The sequence below is a fragment of the Haliotis rufescens genome, unplaced genomic scaffold (genome assembly GCF_023055435.1).
Source record: "Haliotis rufescens isolate VD_foot unplaced genomic scaffold, xgHalRufe1.0.p SCAF_6, whole genome shotgun sequence".
Lineage (NCBI taxonomy): Eukaryota > Metazoa > Mollusca > Gastropoda > Lepetellida > Haliotidae > Haliotis > Haliotis rufescens.
Window position 1 is genome coordinate 11,171,767 of NW_025964334.1, and position 14,319 is coordinate 11,186,085.

General features: G+C 40.2%; 1 protein-coding gene across 1 annotated transcript in view; it reads right to left on the minus strand.

Annotated features, from left to right (window-relative positions):
• Positions 1 to 14,319, minus strand: part of LOC124120098 — an 81,371-nt gene that overhangs the window by 13,144 nt on the left and 53,908 nt on the right. The window contains exons 72-88 of the mRNA XM_048385956.1: positions 14,085 to 14,276; positions 13,425 to 13,607; positions 12,566 to 12,757; positions 11,905 to 12,087; positions 11,048 to 11,239; positions 8,875 to 9,057; positions 8,018 to 8,209; positions 7,358 to 7,540; positions 6,500 to 6,691; positions 5,840 to 6,022; positions 4,981 to 5,172; positions 4,320 to 4,502; positions 3,469 to 3,660; positions 2,809 to 2,991; positions 1,965 to 2,156; positions 1,313 to 1,495; positions 227 to 418 (exon numbers count right to left, since the gene is read on the minus strand). Coding sequence (XP_048241913.1) covers positions 227 to 418; positions 1,313 to 1,495; positions 1,965 to 2,156; positions 2,809 to 2,991; positions 3,469 to 3,660; positions 4,320 to 4,502; positions 4,981 to 5,172; positions 5,840 to 6,022; positions 6,500 to 6,691; positions 7,358 to 7,540; positions 8,018 to 8,209; positions 8,875 to 9,057; positions 11,048 to 11,239; positions 11,905 to 12,087; positions 12,566 to 12,757; positions 13,425 to 13,607; positions 14,085 to 14,276 — 3,192 coding nt within the window. The remainder of the gene's footprint in view (positions 1 to 226; positions 419 to 1,312; positions 1,496 to 1,964; positions 2,157 to 2,808; positions 2,992 to 3,468; positions 3,661 to 4,319; positions 4,503 to 4,980; positions 5,173 to 5,839; positions 6,023 to 6,499; positions 6,692 to 7,357; positions 7,541 to 8,017; positions 8,210 to 8,874; positions 9,058 to 11,047; positions 11,240 to 11,904; positions 12,088 to 12,565; positions 12,758 to 13,424; positions 13,608 to 14,084; positions 14,277 to 14,319) is intronic.

Genomic DNA, 14,319 nt, shown 5'->3' on the forward strand with positions numbered 1-14,319 from the left:
ACACATTAGAAATACGTCCACAATATATATATATATATATATATATATATATATATATATATATATATATATTTAGTGAGCCGATACAGCTGTTTATTTGATACATTTTCTTTGTGGATCCAATTGAGACCAACACTACACTATTGTTGCAACCAATGATCCGTCTACATTTATCATCGCATTGCCATATCCACTACAGAAATAAGTATGACTCAAATTGACATACCAAGACATGGAGGGACATTGCAGAATGTCTGACTGCTTTCCGTCAATGCGCCTACACAGTTCTGGCCTCCTTCCTTTGGAACAGGGTTGTTGCAATCCCTACGTCTGCTCTGATTTGTCATGGCATCTACTCCACATGTGAATGAGCATGGTACAATTGCCCACGATGTCCAGTTTGACATCCCTCCATCAACTGCGAAGTTTCAAAAAGGCTTCTGATTGATTGGGGTGAGGTTAAATTGGGCGTCCAAGATTATTGCACTTACATAGCGACGTGCATGCACATGTGTGTGGCTGCTTGTACTGGTCCTGACTGATGCCGATATAAAGCGCAAGCAAACTGAGATACCATGCCGCAGTGTAACATGAATACCTCACTCAGACAGAGTATACTGACTCCGAGCCGACCTGTCCTTATTTTTGCCCCTCAATGCCGAGCGCAGTTACAGGGTAACATATAGTACCATCAAGTACCATCCTTAAACGTCTTTTGGTATGACGCGGCCGGGGAGCGAACCCCGGACCTTCCGCTCTCCGGGCGGACGCTCTACCTCTAGACCACAGAGGCGGTTGCTCATTGATTGGGAACACAATAGGAACCTTTCCTTTGCCATATCTTATCCAGAAAACCTGTTTCATACGAACACACTAACAGGTAATAGATTACATATTTCAAATGTATTTACGTTTTTGCTTAATTAGAAACAATTTAATAATTTCAAATAAACATGTACATGTAGACTCATTCTGAAAATGCTGCTTCAGTCAAAGGGCTGTTATTTATATGCTCTTGTGGTTTATACATAATGCTTAGAATATGTTTCCAATGATCTATTTATCTGGATAGGGTTGACACACACATGAACAATATCTCAACATGAACGTCGTTCAGTTTACAAATGGTGACACATTTACCTGGGCATTTAGGAAGACAGCAGTTACCCATTTGCCTTTCTATGCTCTTGTGGTATAAATATAACGCTAAGAATATGTTTCCAATGATCTATTTCTCTGAATAGGGTTGCTACACACATGAACAATATCTCAACATGAAAGTCGTTCAGTTTACAAATGGTAACACATTTACCTGGGCATTTAGGAAGATGGCAGTTACCCATTTGCCTTTCTATGAGAGTGGCAACACAGCTGATATTATTGGAAGGTGCAATACAAGTTCTAGTCCTTTCCATATTTCCTTTTAGGCCTAAACCACAGGTGGCTGTACATTCTGCAGCACTCCACTTGGTCCATTGGCTAACATCGTCGTCGCCTAGAGGTTGAAAAAAGGAAATCATTTCATTCTTTGGTGCAATGATTTTGTAACTCTACGGACGACCTCCATAGCATGTTTGCAAGCAGGACGAACATTGAAAGTATCCCCAAATGTTGCTCTGGCAGAAATATATATGATTTCAGTATGGCATTTGCAAAATAACTCATAGCAACATCTTCATGGTCATGCTCCTGATTACTTTTGATTATATACTCGTGATATATGTACGAACAGCTATCTAAAGTCACGTTATCATTTGTATTCTAATTGCCTCAAATATAAACAAGGATTTCACATTCACTAGATTGCAAGGCGGCTAATACAATACATAACATTTAACGAACCGATAAAGTTGTTTATTTGATATTTCATCTTTGTGGTTCCAATTGTGGCCAACTCCACACTATTTTTTCAACCACTGATCCGACTAAAATTATCATCGCATTCCCATATACAAATGACATACCAATACATGGAGGGACATTGCAGAATGTCCGACTGCCTTCCGTCAATGCGCCTACACAGTTCTGGCCCCCTTCCTTTGGAACAGGGTTGTTACAATCCCTACGTCTGCTCTGATTTGTCATGGCATCTACTCCACATGTGACAGGGCAGGGTACGATTGACCACGATGTCCAGTTTGACAGCCCTCCATCAACTGCAAAGTATCAAAATGTTCAACACAATGATATGCTAGCAATCCATATATTATCAATAACAAATGTGACAATTGTGTAGCAAATGCTGATGTTATGTTCATTCGACTATTTGCTCCGGATTGTGAAATCAGGAATGTTTCTGTTTTGCATGTACAAAAAGAAACCAGTGTTGTCTATTCACTACGATTCGTTTTGGTTCTGCCCATGTCTCAGATGTACAGTGTCCGTCAAATATAGCAAAGTGACGATTTCTCTCATACCTTTAGAAATTGATACATAACGTTATCAGGATATTCCATGTATTTCAAAATGTGGCGATTGAGTAACGGCACAAAATGGACATGGTTTTAAATATCTTATTTTGGAAACATGTGTCATACGCGCAACTGAATTGGAGACGGATTTGATATTCCACTCGTACTCTCTCCTTTCTTAACTTCGAGACACACTATTGATGCAAACAACATTTACATACAAATTTTCTCTGTCAACGCTGCTTCAGTCAAAGAGGTGAGGCTTTTCTGTAGTCTGATTGTGGAAATATAGCACTCAGAATGTACATGAAAAGAGTTACTTCTCAGGGTAGGGTTGCTACATTTTATATACTGCAGTAAATGAAAGTGTTACAGTTATACATTGCTGCACATTTACCTGGGCATTTAGGCAGGCCGCAATTTCCCATTTGGGTTTCTGTTAGTGCGGCTGTACAGCTGATATTATTGGCTGGCATAACGCAACTTCTGCTTTTTTCCATACTACCCTCCTGGCCTTCACCACAGGTGGCTGTGCATACTGCAGCACTCCACTGGCTCCACTCGCCAACATCGTCGTCGCCTAGTGGTTGGAATAAACAAATCGTGTCATTGTTTCGTGCATTGCCTCTATATTTCTCTTGACAATATTTCTATCATTTCTATACCGATGAATGAACATTAGAAAGTCAGTACAAAAGACTTGGTCTGTCAAACATAATATATATGATCAATATAGGGAATGTGAATTTCTTCTTAAGGTTTGTCATACTCTTGCTTTCTTTAGTTTCAATACTACTGGTATCTTTACGACAGTCGCTCTACACGTCCAGAAGTTATGCGTATTTTAACTGCTGCTAGTTGTAACAGACACATATCCAACACCTATATGAGAGTGAATAAGATTGTGTGTGATCATATAACTCTTAAGATGTCATCTGATCTTTGTGGTTCGACATATGACCAGTAAGGCAAAGTTCCGTCCTCCAATAATTAAACTGAAAGTTGTACATGTACACTAAAGAAGTATAAGCTGTATGACAAATTGGCCTTCACATACCAATACATGGAGGGACATTGCAGTGTGTCTGACTGCTTTCCATCAGTGGACCTGTGCAGTTCTTGCCATCGGCTTCTGGAGCGGGGTTGTTACAATCCCTACGTCTGCTCTGATTTGTCATGGCATCTACTCCACATGTGAGAGGGCAGGGTACGATTGACCACGATGTCCAGTTTGACAGCCCTCCATCGACTGCAAAGTATCAACATGGTCAACACAGTGATATGCTAGCAATCCAAATATTATCAATAACAAATGTAACAATTGTGTAGCAAATGCTGATGTTATGTTCATCCGACTATTTCCTGTGGATTGTGAAATAAGGGATGTTTCTCACGTAGAAAAAGAAACCAGTGTTGTTTATTCACTACCATTCGTTTTGGTGCTGCCCATGTCTCACCTGTACAGTGTGTGTCAAATATAGCAAAGTGATGATCTATCTGATGCCTTTAGAAATTAATCCATAATGTTATCAGGATATTCCATGTATTTCAAAATGTAGTTAATGAAAACAGTTGGCGATTGATTTACAGCATAAAATAGACATGGTTTTTAATATCTTATTTTGGGAACATGTGTCATACGAGCAAGTGCATTGGAGGCGGATTTGATATTCCACTCGTATTACTTTGTTAACTTGGAGACACACTATTAATGCAAACAACCTTTACATACAAACTCGCTCTGTCAGAGCTGCTTCAGTCAAAGAGGTGAGGCTTTTCCATACTGTGATGGTGGACATAGAGCACTCAAAATATACAGGAAATGAGTTACTTCTCTGGGTAGGGTTGCTACATTTTATATACTGCAGTAAATGAAAGTGGCACATTTATACATAGCTACACATTTACCTGGGCATTTAGGCAGGCCGCAGTTTCCCATTTGGGTTTCTGTTAGTGCGGCTGTACAGCTGATATTATTGGCTGGCGTAACACAACTTCTGCTTCTTTCCACGCTTCCCTTTTGGCCTTCACCACAGGTGGTTGTGCATACTGCAGCACTCCACTGGCTCCACTCGCCAACGCCGTCGTCGCCTAGTGGTTGGAATAAAAACAAATCGTGTCATTGTTTCGTGCATTGCCTCCACATTCTCTTGACAATATTTCTATCAATTCTATACCGATGAATGAACATTAGAAAGTCATTACAAAAGGCTTAATCTGACAAACATAACATATATGATCAATATAAGGAATGTGAATTTCTTCTTAAGGTTTGTCATACTCTTGCTTTCTTTAGTTTAAATACTCCTTGTATCTTTACGACAGTCGCTCTACACGTCCAGAAGTTATGCGTATTTTAACTGCTGCTAGTTGTAACAGACACATATCCAACACCCATATGAGAGTGCATAAGATTGGGTGTGATCATACAACTCTTAAGATGTCATCTGATCTTTGTGGTTCGACATATGACCAGAAAGGCAAAGTTTCGTCCTCCAATAATTAAACTGAAAGTTGTACATGTACACCACAGAAGTATAAACTGAATGACAAATTGGCCTTCACATACCACTACATGGAGGGACATTGCAGTGTGTCTGACTGCTTTCCATCAGTGGACCTGTGCAGTTCTTGCCACCGGCTTCTGGAGCGGGGTTGTTACAATCCCTACGTCTGCTCTGATTTGTCATGGCATCTACTCCACATGTGAGAGGGCAGGGTACGATTGACCACGATGTCCAGTTTGACAGCCCTCCATCAACTGCAAAGTATCAACATGGTCAACACAGTGATATGCTAGCAATCCATATATTATCAAAAACAAATGTGACAATTTTGTAGCAAATGCTGATATTATGTTCATCCGACTATTTGCTGCGGATTGTGAAATAAGGGAGGTTTCTGTTTTGCACGTACAAAAAGAAACCAGTGTTGTTTATTCACTACCATTCGTTTTGGTGCTGCCCATGTCTCACCTGTACAGTGTGCTTCAAATATAGCAAAGTGATGATCTATCTGATGCCTTAGGAAAAATTGATACATAATGTTATCAGGATATTCCATGTATTTCAAAATGTAGTTAATGAAAACAGTTGGCGATTGATTTACAGCATAAAATAGACATGGTTTTTAATATCTTATTTTGGGAACATGTGTCATACGAGCAAGTGCATTGGAGGCGGATTTGATATTCCACTCGTATTACTTTGTTAACTTGGAGACACACTATTAATGCAAACAACCTTTACATACAAACTCGCTCTGTCAGAGCTGCTTAAGTCAAAGAGGTGAGGCTTTTCCATACTGTGATGGTGGACATAGAGCACTCAAAATATACAGGAAATGAGTTACTTCTCTGGGTAGGGTTGCTACATTTTATATACTGCAGTACAAGAAAGTGGTACATTTATACATAGCTACCCATTTACCTGGGCATTTAGGCAGGCCGCAGTTTCCCATTTGGGTTTCTGTTAGTGCGGCTGTACAGCTGATATTATTGGCTGGCGTAACACAACTTCTGCTTCTTTCCACGCTTCCCTTTTGGCCTTCACCACAGGTGGTTGTGCATACTGCAGCACTCCACTGGCTCCACTCGCCAACGCCGTCGTCGCCTAGTGGTTGGAATAAACATATCGTGTCATTGTTTCGTGCATTGCCTCTATATTTCTCTTGACAATATTTCTATCATTTCTATACCGATGAATGAACATTAGAAAGTCAGTACAAAAGGCTTAATCTGACAAACATAACATATATGATCAATATAAGGAATGTGAATTTCTTCTTAAGGTTTGTCATACTCTTGCTTTCTTTAGTTTAAATACTCCTTGTATCTTTACGACAGTCGCTCTACACGTCCAGAAGTTATGCGTATTTTAACTGCTGCTAGTTGTAACAGACACATATCCAACACCCATATGAGAGTGCATAAGATTGGGTGTGATCATACAACTCTTAAGATGTCATCTGATCTTTGTGGTTCGACATATGACCAGAAAGGCAAAGTTTCGTCCTCCAATAATTAAACTGAAAGTTGTACATGTACACCACAGAAGTATAAACTGAATGACAAATTGGCCTTCACATACCACTACATGGAGGGACATTGCAGTGTGTCTGACTGCTTTCCATCAGTGGACCTGTGCAGTTCTTGCCACCGGCTTCTGGAGTGGGGTTGTTACAATCCCTACGTCTGCTCTGATTTGTCATGGCATCTACTCCACATGTGAGAGGGCAGGGTACGATTGACCACGATGTCCAGTTTGACAGCCCTCCATCGACTGCAAAGTATCAACATGGTCAACACAGTGATATGCTAGCAATCCACATATTATCAAAAACAAATGTGACAATTGTGTAGCAAATGCTGATATTATGTTCATCCGACTATTTGCTGCGGATTGTGAAATAAGGGATGTTTCTGTTTTGCACGTAGAAAAAGAAACCAGTGTTGTTTATTCACTACCATTCGTTTTGGTGCTGCCCATGTCTCACCTGTACAGTGTGCGTCAAATATAGCAAAGTGATGATCTATCTGATGCCTTAGGAAAATTGATACATAATGTTATCAGGATATTCCATGTATTTCAAAATTTAGTTAATGAAAACAGTTGGCGATTGATTTACAGCATAAAACAGACATGGTTTTTAATATCTTATTTTGGGAACATGTGTCATACGAGCAAGTGCATTGGAGGCGGATTTGATATTCCACTCGTATTACTTTGTTAACTTGGAGACACACTATTAATGCAAACAACCTTTACATACAAACTCGCTCTGTCAGAGCTGCTTAAGTCAAAGAGGTGAGGCTTTTCCATACTGTGATGGTGGACATAGAGCACTCAAAATATACAGGAAATGAGTTACTTCTCTGGGTAGGGTTGCTACATTTTATATACTGCAGTACAAGAAAGTGGTACATTTATACATAGCTACCCATTTACCTGGGCATTTAGGCAGGCCGCAGTTTCCCATTTGGGTTTCTGTTAGTGCGGCTGTACAGCTGATATTATTGGCTGGCGTAACACAACTTCTGCTTCTTTCCACGCTTCCCTTTTGGCCTTCACCACAGGTGGTTGTGCATACTGCAGCACTCCACTGGCTCCACTCGCCAACGCCGTCGTCGCCTAGTGGTTGGAATAAACAAATCGTCTCATTGTTTCGTGCATTGCCTCTATATTTCTCTTGACAATATTTCTATCATTTCTATACCGATGAATGAACATTAGAAAGTCAGTACAAAAGGCTTAATCTGACAAACATAATATATATGATCAATATAAGGAATGTGAATTTCTTCTTAAGGTTTGTCATACTCTTGCTTTCTTTAGTTTAAATACTCCTTGTATCTTTACGACAGTCGCTCTACACGTCCAGAAGTTATGCGTATTTTAACTGCTGCTAGTTGTAACAGACACATATCCAACACCCATATGATAGTGCATAAGATTGGGTGTGATCATACAACTCTTAAGATGTCATCTGATCTTTGTGGTTCGACATATGACCAGAAAGGCAAAGTTTCGTCCTCCAATAATTAAACTGAAAGTTGTACATGTACACCACAGAAGTATAAACTGAATGACAAATTGGCCTTCACATACCACTACATGGAGGGACATTGCAGTGTGTCTGACTGCTTTCCATCAGTGGACCTGTGCAGTTCTTGCCACCGGCTTCTGGAGTGGGGTTGTTACAATCCCTACGTCTGCTCTGATTTGTCATGGCATCTACTCCACATGTGAGAGGGCAGGGTACGATTGACCACGATGTCCAGTTTGACAGCCCTCCATTAACTGCAAAGTATCAACATGGTCAACACAGTGATATGCTAGCAATCCATATATTATCAAAAACAAATGTGACAATTGTGTAGCAAATGCTGATATTATGTTCATCCGACTATTTGCTGCGGATTGTGAAATAAGGGATGTTTCTGTTTTGCACGTAGAAAAAGAAACCAGTGTTGTTTATTCACTACCACTCTTTTTTGTGCTGCCCATGTATCACCTGTACAGTGTGCGTCAAATATAGCAAAGTGATGATCTATGTGATGCCTTTAGAAATTCATACATAATGTTATCAGGATATTCCATATATTTGAAAATGTAGTTAATGAAAACAGTTGGCGATTGATTTACAGCAGAAAATGGACTTGGTTTTTAATATCTTATTTTGGGAGCATGTGTCATACGAGCAAGTGCATTGGAGGCGGATTTGATATTCCACTCGTATTACTTTGTTAACTTGGAGACACACTATTAATGCAAACAACCTTTACATACAAACTCGCTCTGTCAGAGTTGCTTCAGTCAAAGAGGTGAGGCTTTTCCATACTGTGACGGTGGACACAGAGCACTCAGAATATACAGGAAAGGAGTTACTTCTCTGGGTAGGGTTGCTACATTTTATAAACTGCAGTACAAGAAAGTGGTACATTTATACATAGCTTCACATTTACCTGGGCATTTAGGCAGGCCGCAGTTTCCCATTTGGGTTTCTGTTAGTGCGGCTGTACAGCTGATATTATTGGCTGGCGTAACACAACTTCTGCTTCTTTCCACGCTTCCCTTTTGGCCTTCACCACAGGTGGCTGTGCATACTGCAGCACTCCACTGGCTCCACTCGCCAACGCCGTCGTCGCCTAGTGGTTGGAATAAACAAATCGTGTCATTGTTTCGTGCATTGCCTCTATATTTCTCTTGACAATATTTCTATCATTTCTATACCGATGAATGAACATTAGAAAGTCAGTACAAAAGGCTTAATCTGACAAACATAACATATATGATCAATATAAGGAATGTGAATTTCTTCTTAAGGTTTGTCATACTCTTGCTTTCTTTAGTTTCAATACTCCTGGTATCTTTACGACAGTCGCTCTACACGTCCAGAAGTTATGCGTATTTTAACTGCTGCTAGTTGTAACAGACACATATCCAACACCTATATGAGAGTGAATAAGATTGTGTGTGATCATATAACTCTTAAGATGTCATCTGATCTTTGTGGTTCGACATATGACCAGTAAGGCAAAGTTCCGTCCTCCAATAATTAAACTGAAAGTTGTACATGTACACTAAAGAAGTATAAGCTGTATGACAAATTGGCCTTCACATACCAATACATGGAGGGACATTGCAGTGTGTCTGACTGCTTTCCATCAGTGGACCTGTGCAGTTCTTGCCATCGGCTTCTGGAGCGGGGTTGTTACAATCCCTACGTCTGCTCTGATTTGTCATGGCATCTACTCCACATGTGAGAGGGCAGGGTACGATTGACCACGATGTCCAGTTTGACAGCCCTCCATCGACTGCAAAGTATCAACATGGTCAACACAGTGATATGCTAGCAATCCAAATATTATCAATAACAAATGTAACAATTGTGTAGCAAATGCTGATGTTATGTTCATCCGACTATTTCCTGTGGATTGTGAAATAAGGGATGTTTCTCACGTAGAAAAAGAAACCAGTGTTGTTTATTCACTGCCATTCGTTTTGATGCTGCCCTTGTCTCACCTGTAGAGTGTGCGTCAAATATAGCAAAGTGACGATCCATCTGATGCCTTCAGAAATTGATACATAATGTTATCAGGATATTCCATGTATTTCAAAATGTTGTTGCATGAAAACAGTTGCCGATTGATTTAGAGCATAAAATGGACATGGTTTTTAATATCTTATTTTGGGAACATGTGTCATACGAGCAAGTGCATTGGAGGCGGATTTGATATTCCACTCGTATTACTTTGTTAACTTGGAGACACACTATTAATGCAAACAACCTTTACATACAAACTCGCTCTGTCAGAGTTGCTTCAGTCAAAGAGGTGAGGCTTTTCCATACTGTGACGGTGGACATAGAGCACTCAGAATATACAGGAAATGAGTTACTTCTCTGGGTAGGGTTGCTACATTTTATATACTGAGGTACAAGAAAGTGGCACATTTATACATAACTACACATTTACCTGGGCATTTAGGCAGGCCGCAGTTTCCCATTTGGGTTTCTGTTAGTGCGGCTGTACAGCTGATATTATTGGCTGGCGTAACACAACTTCTGCTTCTTTCCACGCTTCCCTTTTGGCCGTCACCACAAGTGGTTGTGCATACTGCAGCACTCCACTGGCTCCACTCGCCAACATCGTCGTCGCCTAGTTGTTGGAATAAACAAATCGTGTCATTGTTTCGTGCATTGCCTCTATATTTCTCTTGACAATATTTCTATCATGTCTACAACGATAGATGAACATTTGAAAGTCAGTACAAAAAACTTGGTATGATAAACATAATATATATGATCAATATAAGGAATGTGAATTTCTTCTTAAGGTTTGTCATACTCTTGCTTTCTTTAGTTTAAATACTCCTGGCATCTTTACGACAGTCGCTCTACACGTCCAGAAATTATGCGTATTTTAACTGCTGCTAATTGTAACAGACACATATCCAACACCCATATGAGAGTCCATAAGATTGTGTGTCATGATACAACTCTTAAGATGTCATCTGATCTTTGTGGTTCGACATATGACCAGAAAGGCAAAGTTTCGTTTTCCAATAATTAAAATTGAAAGTTGTACATGTACACTACAGAAGTATAAACTGAATGACAAATTGGCCCTCACATACCACTACATGGAGGGACATTGCAGTGTGTCTGACTGCTTTCCATCAGTGGACCTGTGCAGTTCTTGCCACCAGCTTCTGGAGCGGGGTTGTTACAATCCCTACGTCTGCTCTGATTTGTCATGGCATCTACTCCACATGTGAGAGGGCAGGGTACGATTGACCACGATGTCCAGTTTGACAGCCCTCCATCAACTGCAAAGTATCAACATGGTCAACACACTGATATGCTAGCAATCCATATATTATCAAAAACAAATGTGACAATTGTGTAGCAAATGCTGATATTATGTTCATCCGACTATTTGCTGCGGATTGTGAAATAAGGGAGGTTTCTGTTTTGCACGTACAAAAAGAAACCAGTGTTGTTTATTCACTACCATTCGTTTTGGTGCTGCCCATGTCTCACCTGTACAGTGTGTGTCAAATATAGCAAAGTGATGATCTATCTGATGCCTTTAGAAATTAATCCATAATGTTATCAGGATATTCCATGTATTTCAAAATGTAGTTAATGAAAACAGTTGGCGATTGATTTACAGCATAAAATAGACATGGTTTTTAATATCTTATTTTGGGAACATGTGTCATACGAGCAAGTGCATTGGAGGCGGATTTGATATTCCACTCGTATTACTTTGTTAACTTGGAGACACACTATTAATGCAAACAACCTTTACATACAAACTCGCTCTGTCAGAGCTGCTTCAGTCAAAGAGGTGAGGCTTTTCCATACTGTGATGGTGGACATAGAGCACTCAAAATATACAGGAAATGAGTTACTTCTCTGGGTAGGGTTGCTACATTTTATATACTGCAGTAAATGAAAGTGGCACATTTATACATAGCTACACATTTACCTGGGCATTTAGGCAGGCCGCAGTTTCCCATTTGGGTTTCTGTTAGTGCGGCTGTACAGCTGATATTATTGGCTGGCGTAACACAACTTCTGCTTCTTTCCACGCTTCCCTTTTGGCCTTCACCACAGGTGGTTGTGCATACTGCAGCACTCCACTGGCTCCACTCGCCAACGCCGTCGTCGCCTAGTGGTTGGAATAAAAACAAATCGTGTCATTGTTTCGTGCATTGCCTCCACATTCTCTTGACAATATTTCTATCAATTCTATACCGATGAATGAACATTAGAAAGTCATTACAAAAGGCTTAATCTGACAAACATAACATATATGATCAATATAAGGAATGTGAATTTCTTCTTAAGGTTTGTCATACTCTTGCTTTCTTTAGTTTAAATACTCCTTGTATCTTTACGACAGTCGCTCTACACGTCCAGAAGTTATGCGTATTTTAACTGCTGCTAGTTGTAACAGACACATATCCAACACCCATATGAGAGTGCATAAGATTGGGTGTGATCATACAACTCTTAAGATGTCATCTGATCTTTGTGGTTCGACATATGACCAGAAAGGCAAAGTTTCGTCCTCCAATAATTAAACTGAAAGTTGTACATGTACACCACAGAAGTATAAACTGAATGACAAATTGGCCTTCACATACCACTACATGGAGGGACATTGCAGTGTGTCTGACTGCTTTCCATCAGTGGACCTGTGCAGTTCTTGCCACCGGCTTCTGGAGCGGGGTTGTTACAATCCCTACGTCTGCTCTGATTTGTCATGGCATCTACTCCACATGTGAGAGGGCAGGGTACGATTGACCACGATGTCCAGTTTGACAGCCCTCCATCAACTGCAAAGTATCAACATGGTCAACACAGTGATATGCTAGCAATCCATATATTATCAAAAACAAATGTGACAATTTTGTAGCAAATGCTGATATTATGTTCATCCGACTATTTGCTGCGGATTGTGAAATAAGGGAGGTTTCTGTTTTGCACGTACAAAAAGAAACCAGTGTTGTTTATTCACTACCATTCGTTTTGGTGCTGCCCATGTCTCACCTGTACAGTGTGCATCAAATATAGCAAAGTGATGATCTATCTGATGCCTTAGGAAAAATTGATACATAATGTTATCAGGATATTCCATGTATTTCAAAATGTAGTTAATGAAAACAGTTGGCGATTGATTTACAGCATAAAATAGACATGGTTTTTAATATCTTATTTTGGGAACATGTGTCATACGAGCAAGTGCATTGGAGGCGGATTTGATATTCCACTCGTATTACTTTGTTAACTTGGAGACACACTATTAATGCAAACAACCTTTACATACAAACTCGCTCTGTCAGAGCTGCTTAAGTCAAAGAGGTGAGGCTTTTCCATACTGTGATGGTGGACATAGAGCACTCAAAATATACAGGAAATGAGTTACTTCTCTGGGTAGGGTTGCTACATTTTATATACTGCAGTACAAGAAAGTGGTACATTTATACATAGCTACCCATTTACCTGGGCATTTAGGCAGGCCGCAGTTTCCCATTTGGGTTTCTGTTAGTGCGGCTGTACAGCTGATATTATTGGCTGGCGTAACACAACTTCTGCTTCTTTCCACGCTTCCCTTTTGGCCTTCACCACAGGTGGTTGTGCATACTGCAGCACTCCACTGGCTCCACTCGCCAACGCCGTCGTCGCCTAGTGGTTGGAATAAACATATCGTGTCATTGTTTCGTGCATTGCCTCTATATTTCTCTTGACAATATTTCTATCATTTCTATACCGATGAATGAACATTAGAAAGTCAGTACAAAAGGCTTAATCTGACAAACATAACATATATGATCAATATAAGGAATGTGAATTTCTTCTTAAGGTTTGTCATACTCTTGCTTTCTTTAGTTTAAATACTCCTTGTATCTTTACGACAGTCGCTCTACACGTCCAGAAGTTATGCGTATTTTAACTGCTGCTAGTTGTAACAGACACATATCCAACACCCATATGAGAGTGCATAAGATTGGGTGTGATCATACAACTCTTAAGATGTCATCTGATCTTTGTGGTTCGACATATGACCAGAAAGGCAAAGTTTCGTCCTCCAATAATTAAACTGAAAGTTGTACATGTACACCACAGAAGTATAAACTGAATGACAAATTGGCCTTCACATACCACTACATGGAGGGACATTGCAGTGTGTCTGACTGCTTTCCATCAGTGGACCTGTGCAGTTCTTGCCACCGGCTTCTGGAGCGGGGTTGTTACAATCCCTACGTCTGCTCTGATTTGTCATGGCATCTACTCCACATGTGAGAGGGCAGGGTACGATTGACCACGATGTCCAGTTTGACAGCCCTCCATCGACTGCAAAGTATCAACATGGTCAACACAGTGATATGCTAGCAAT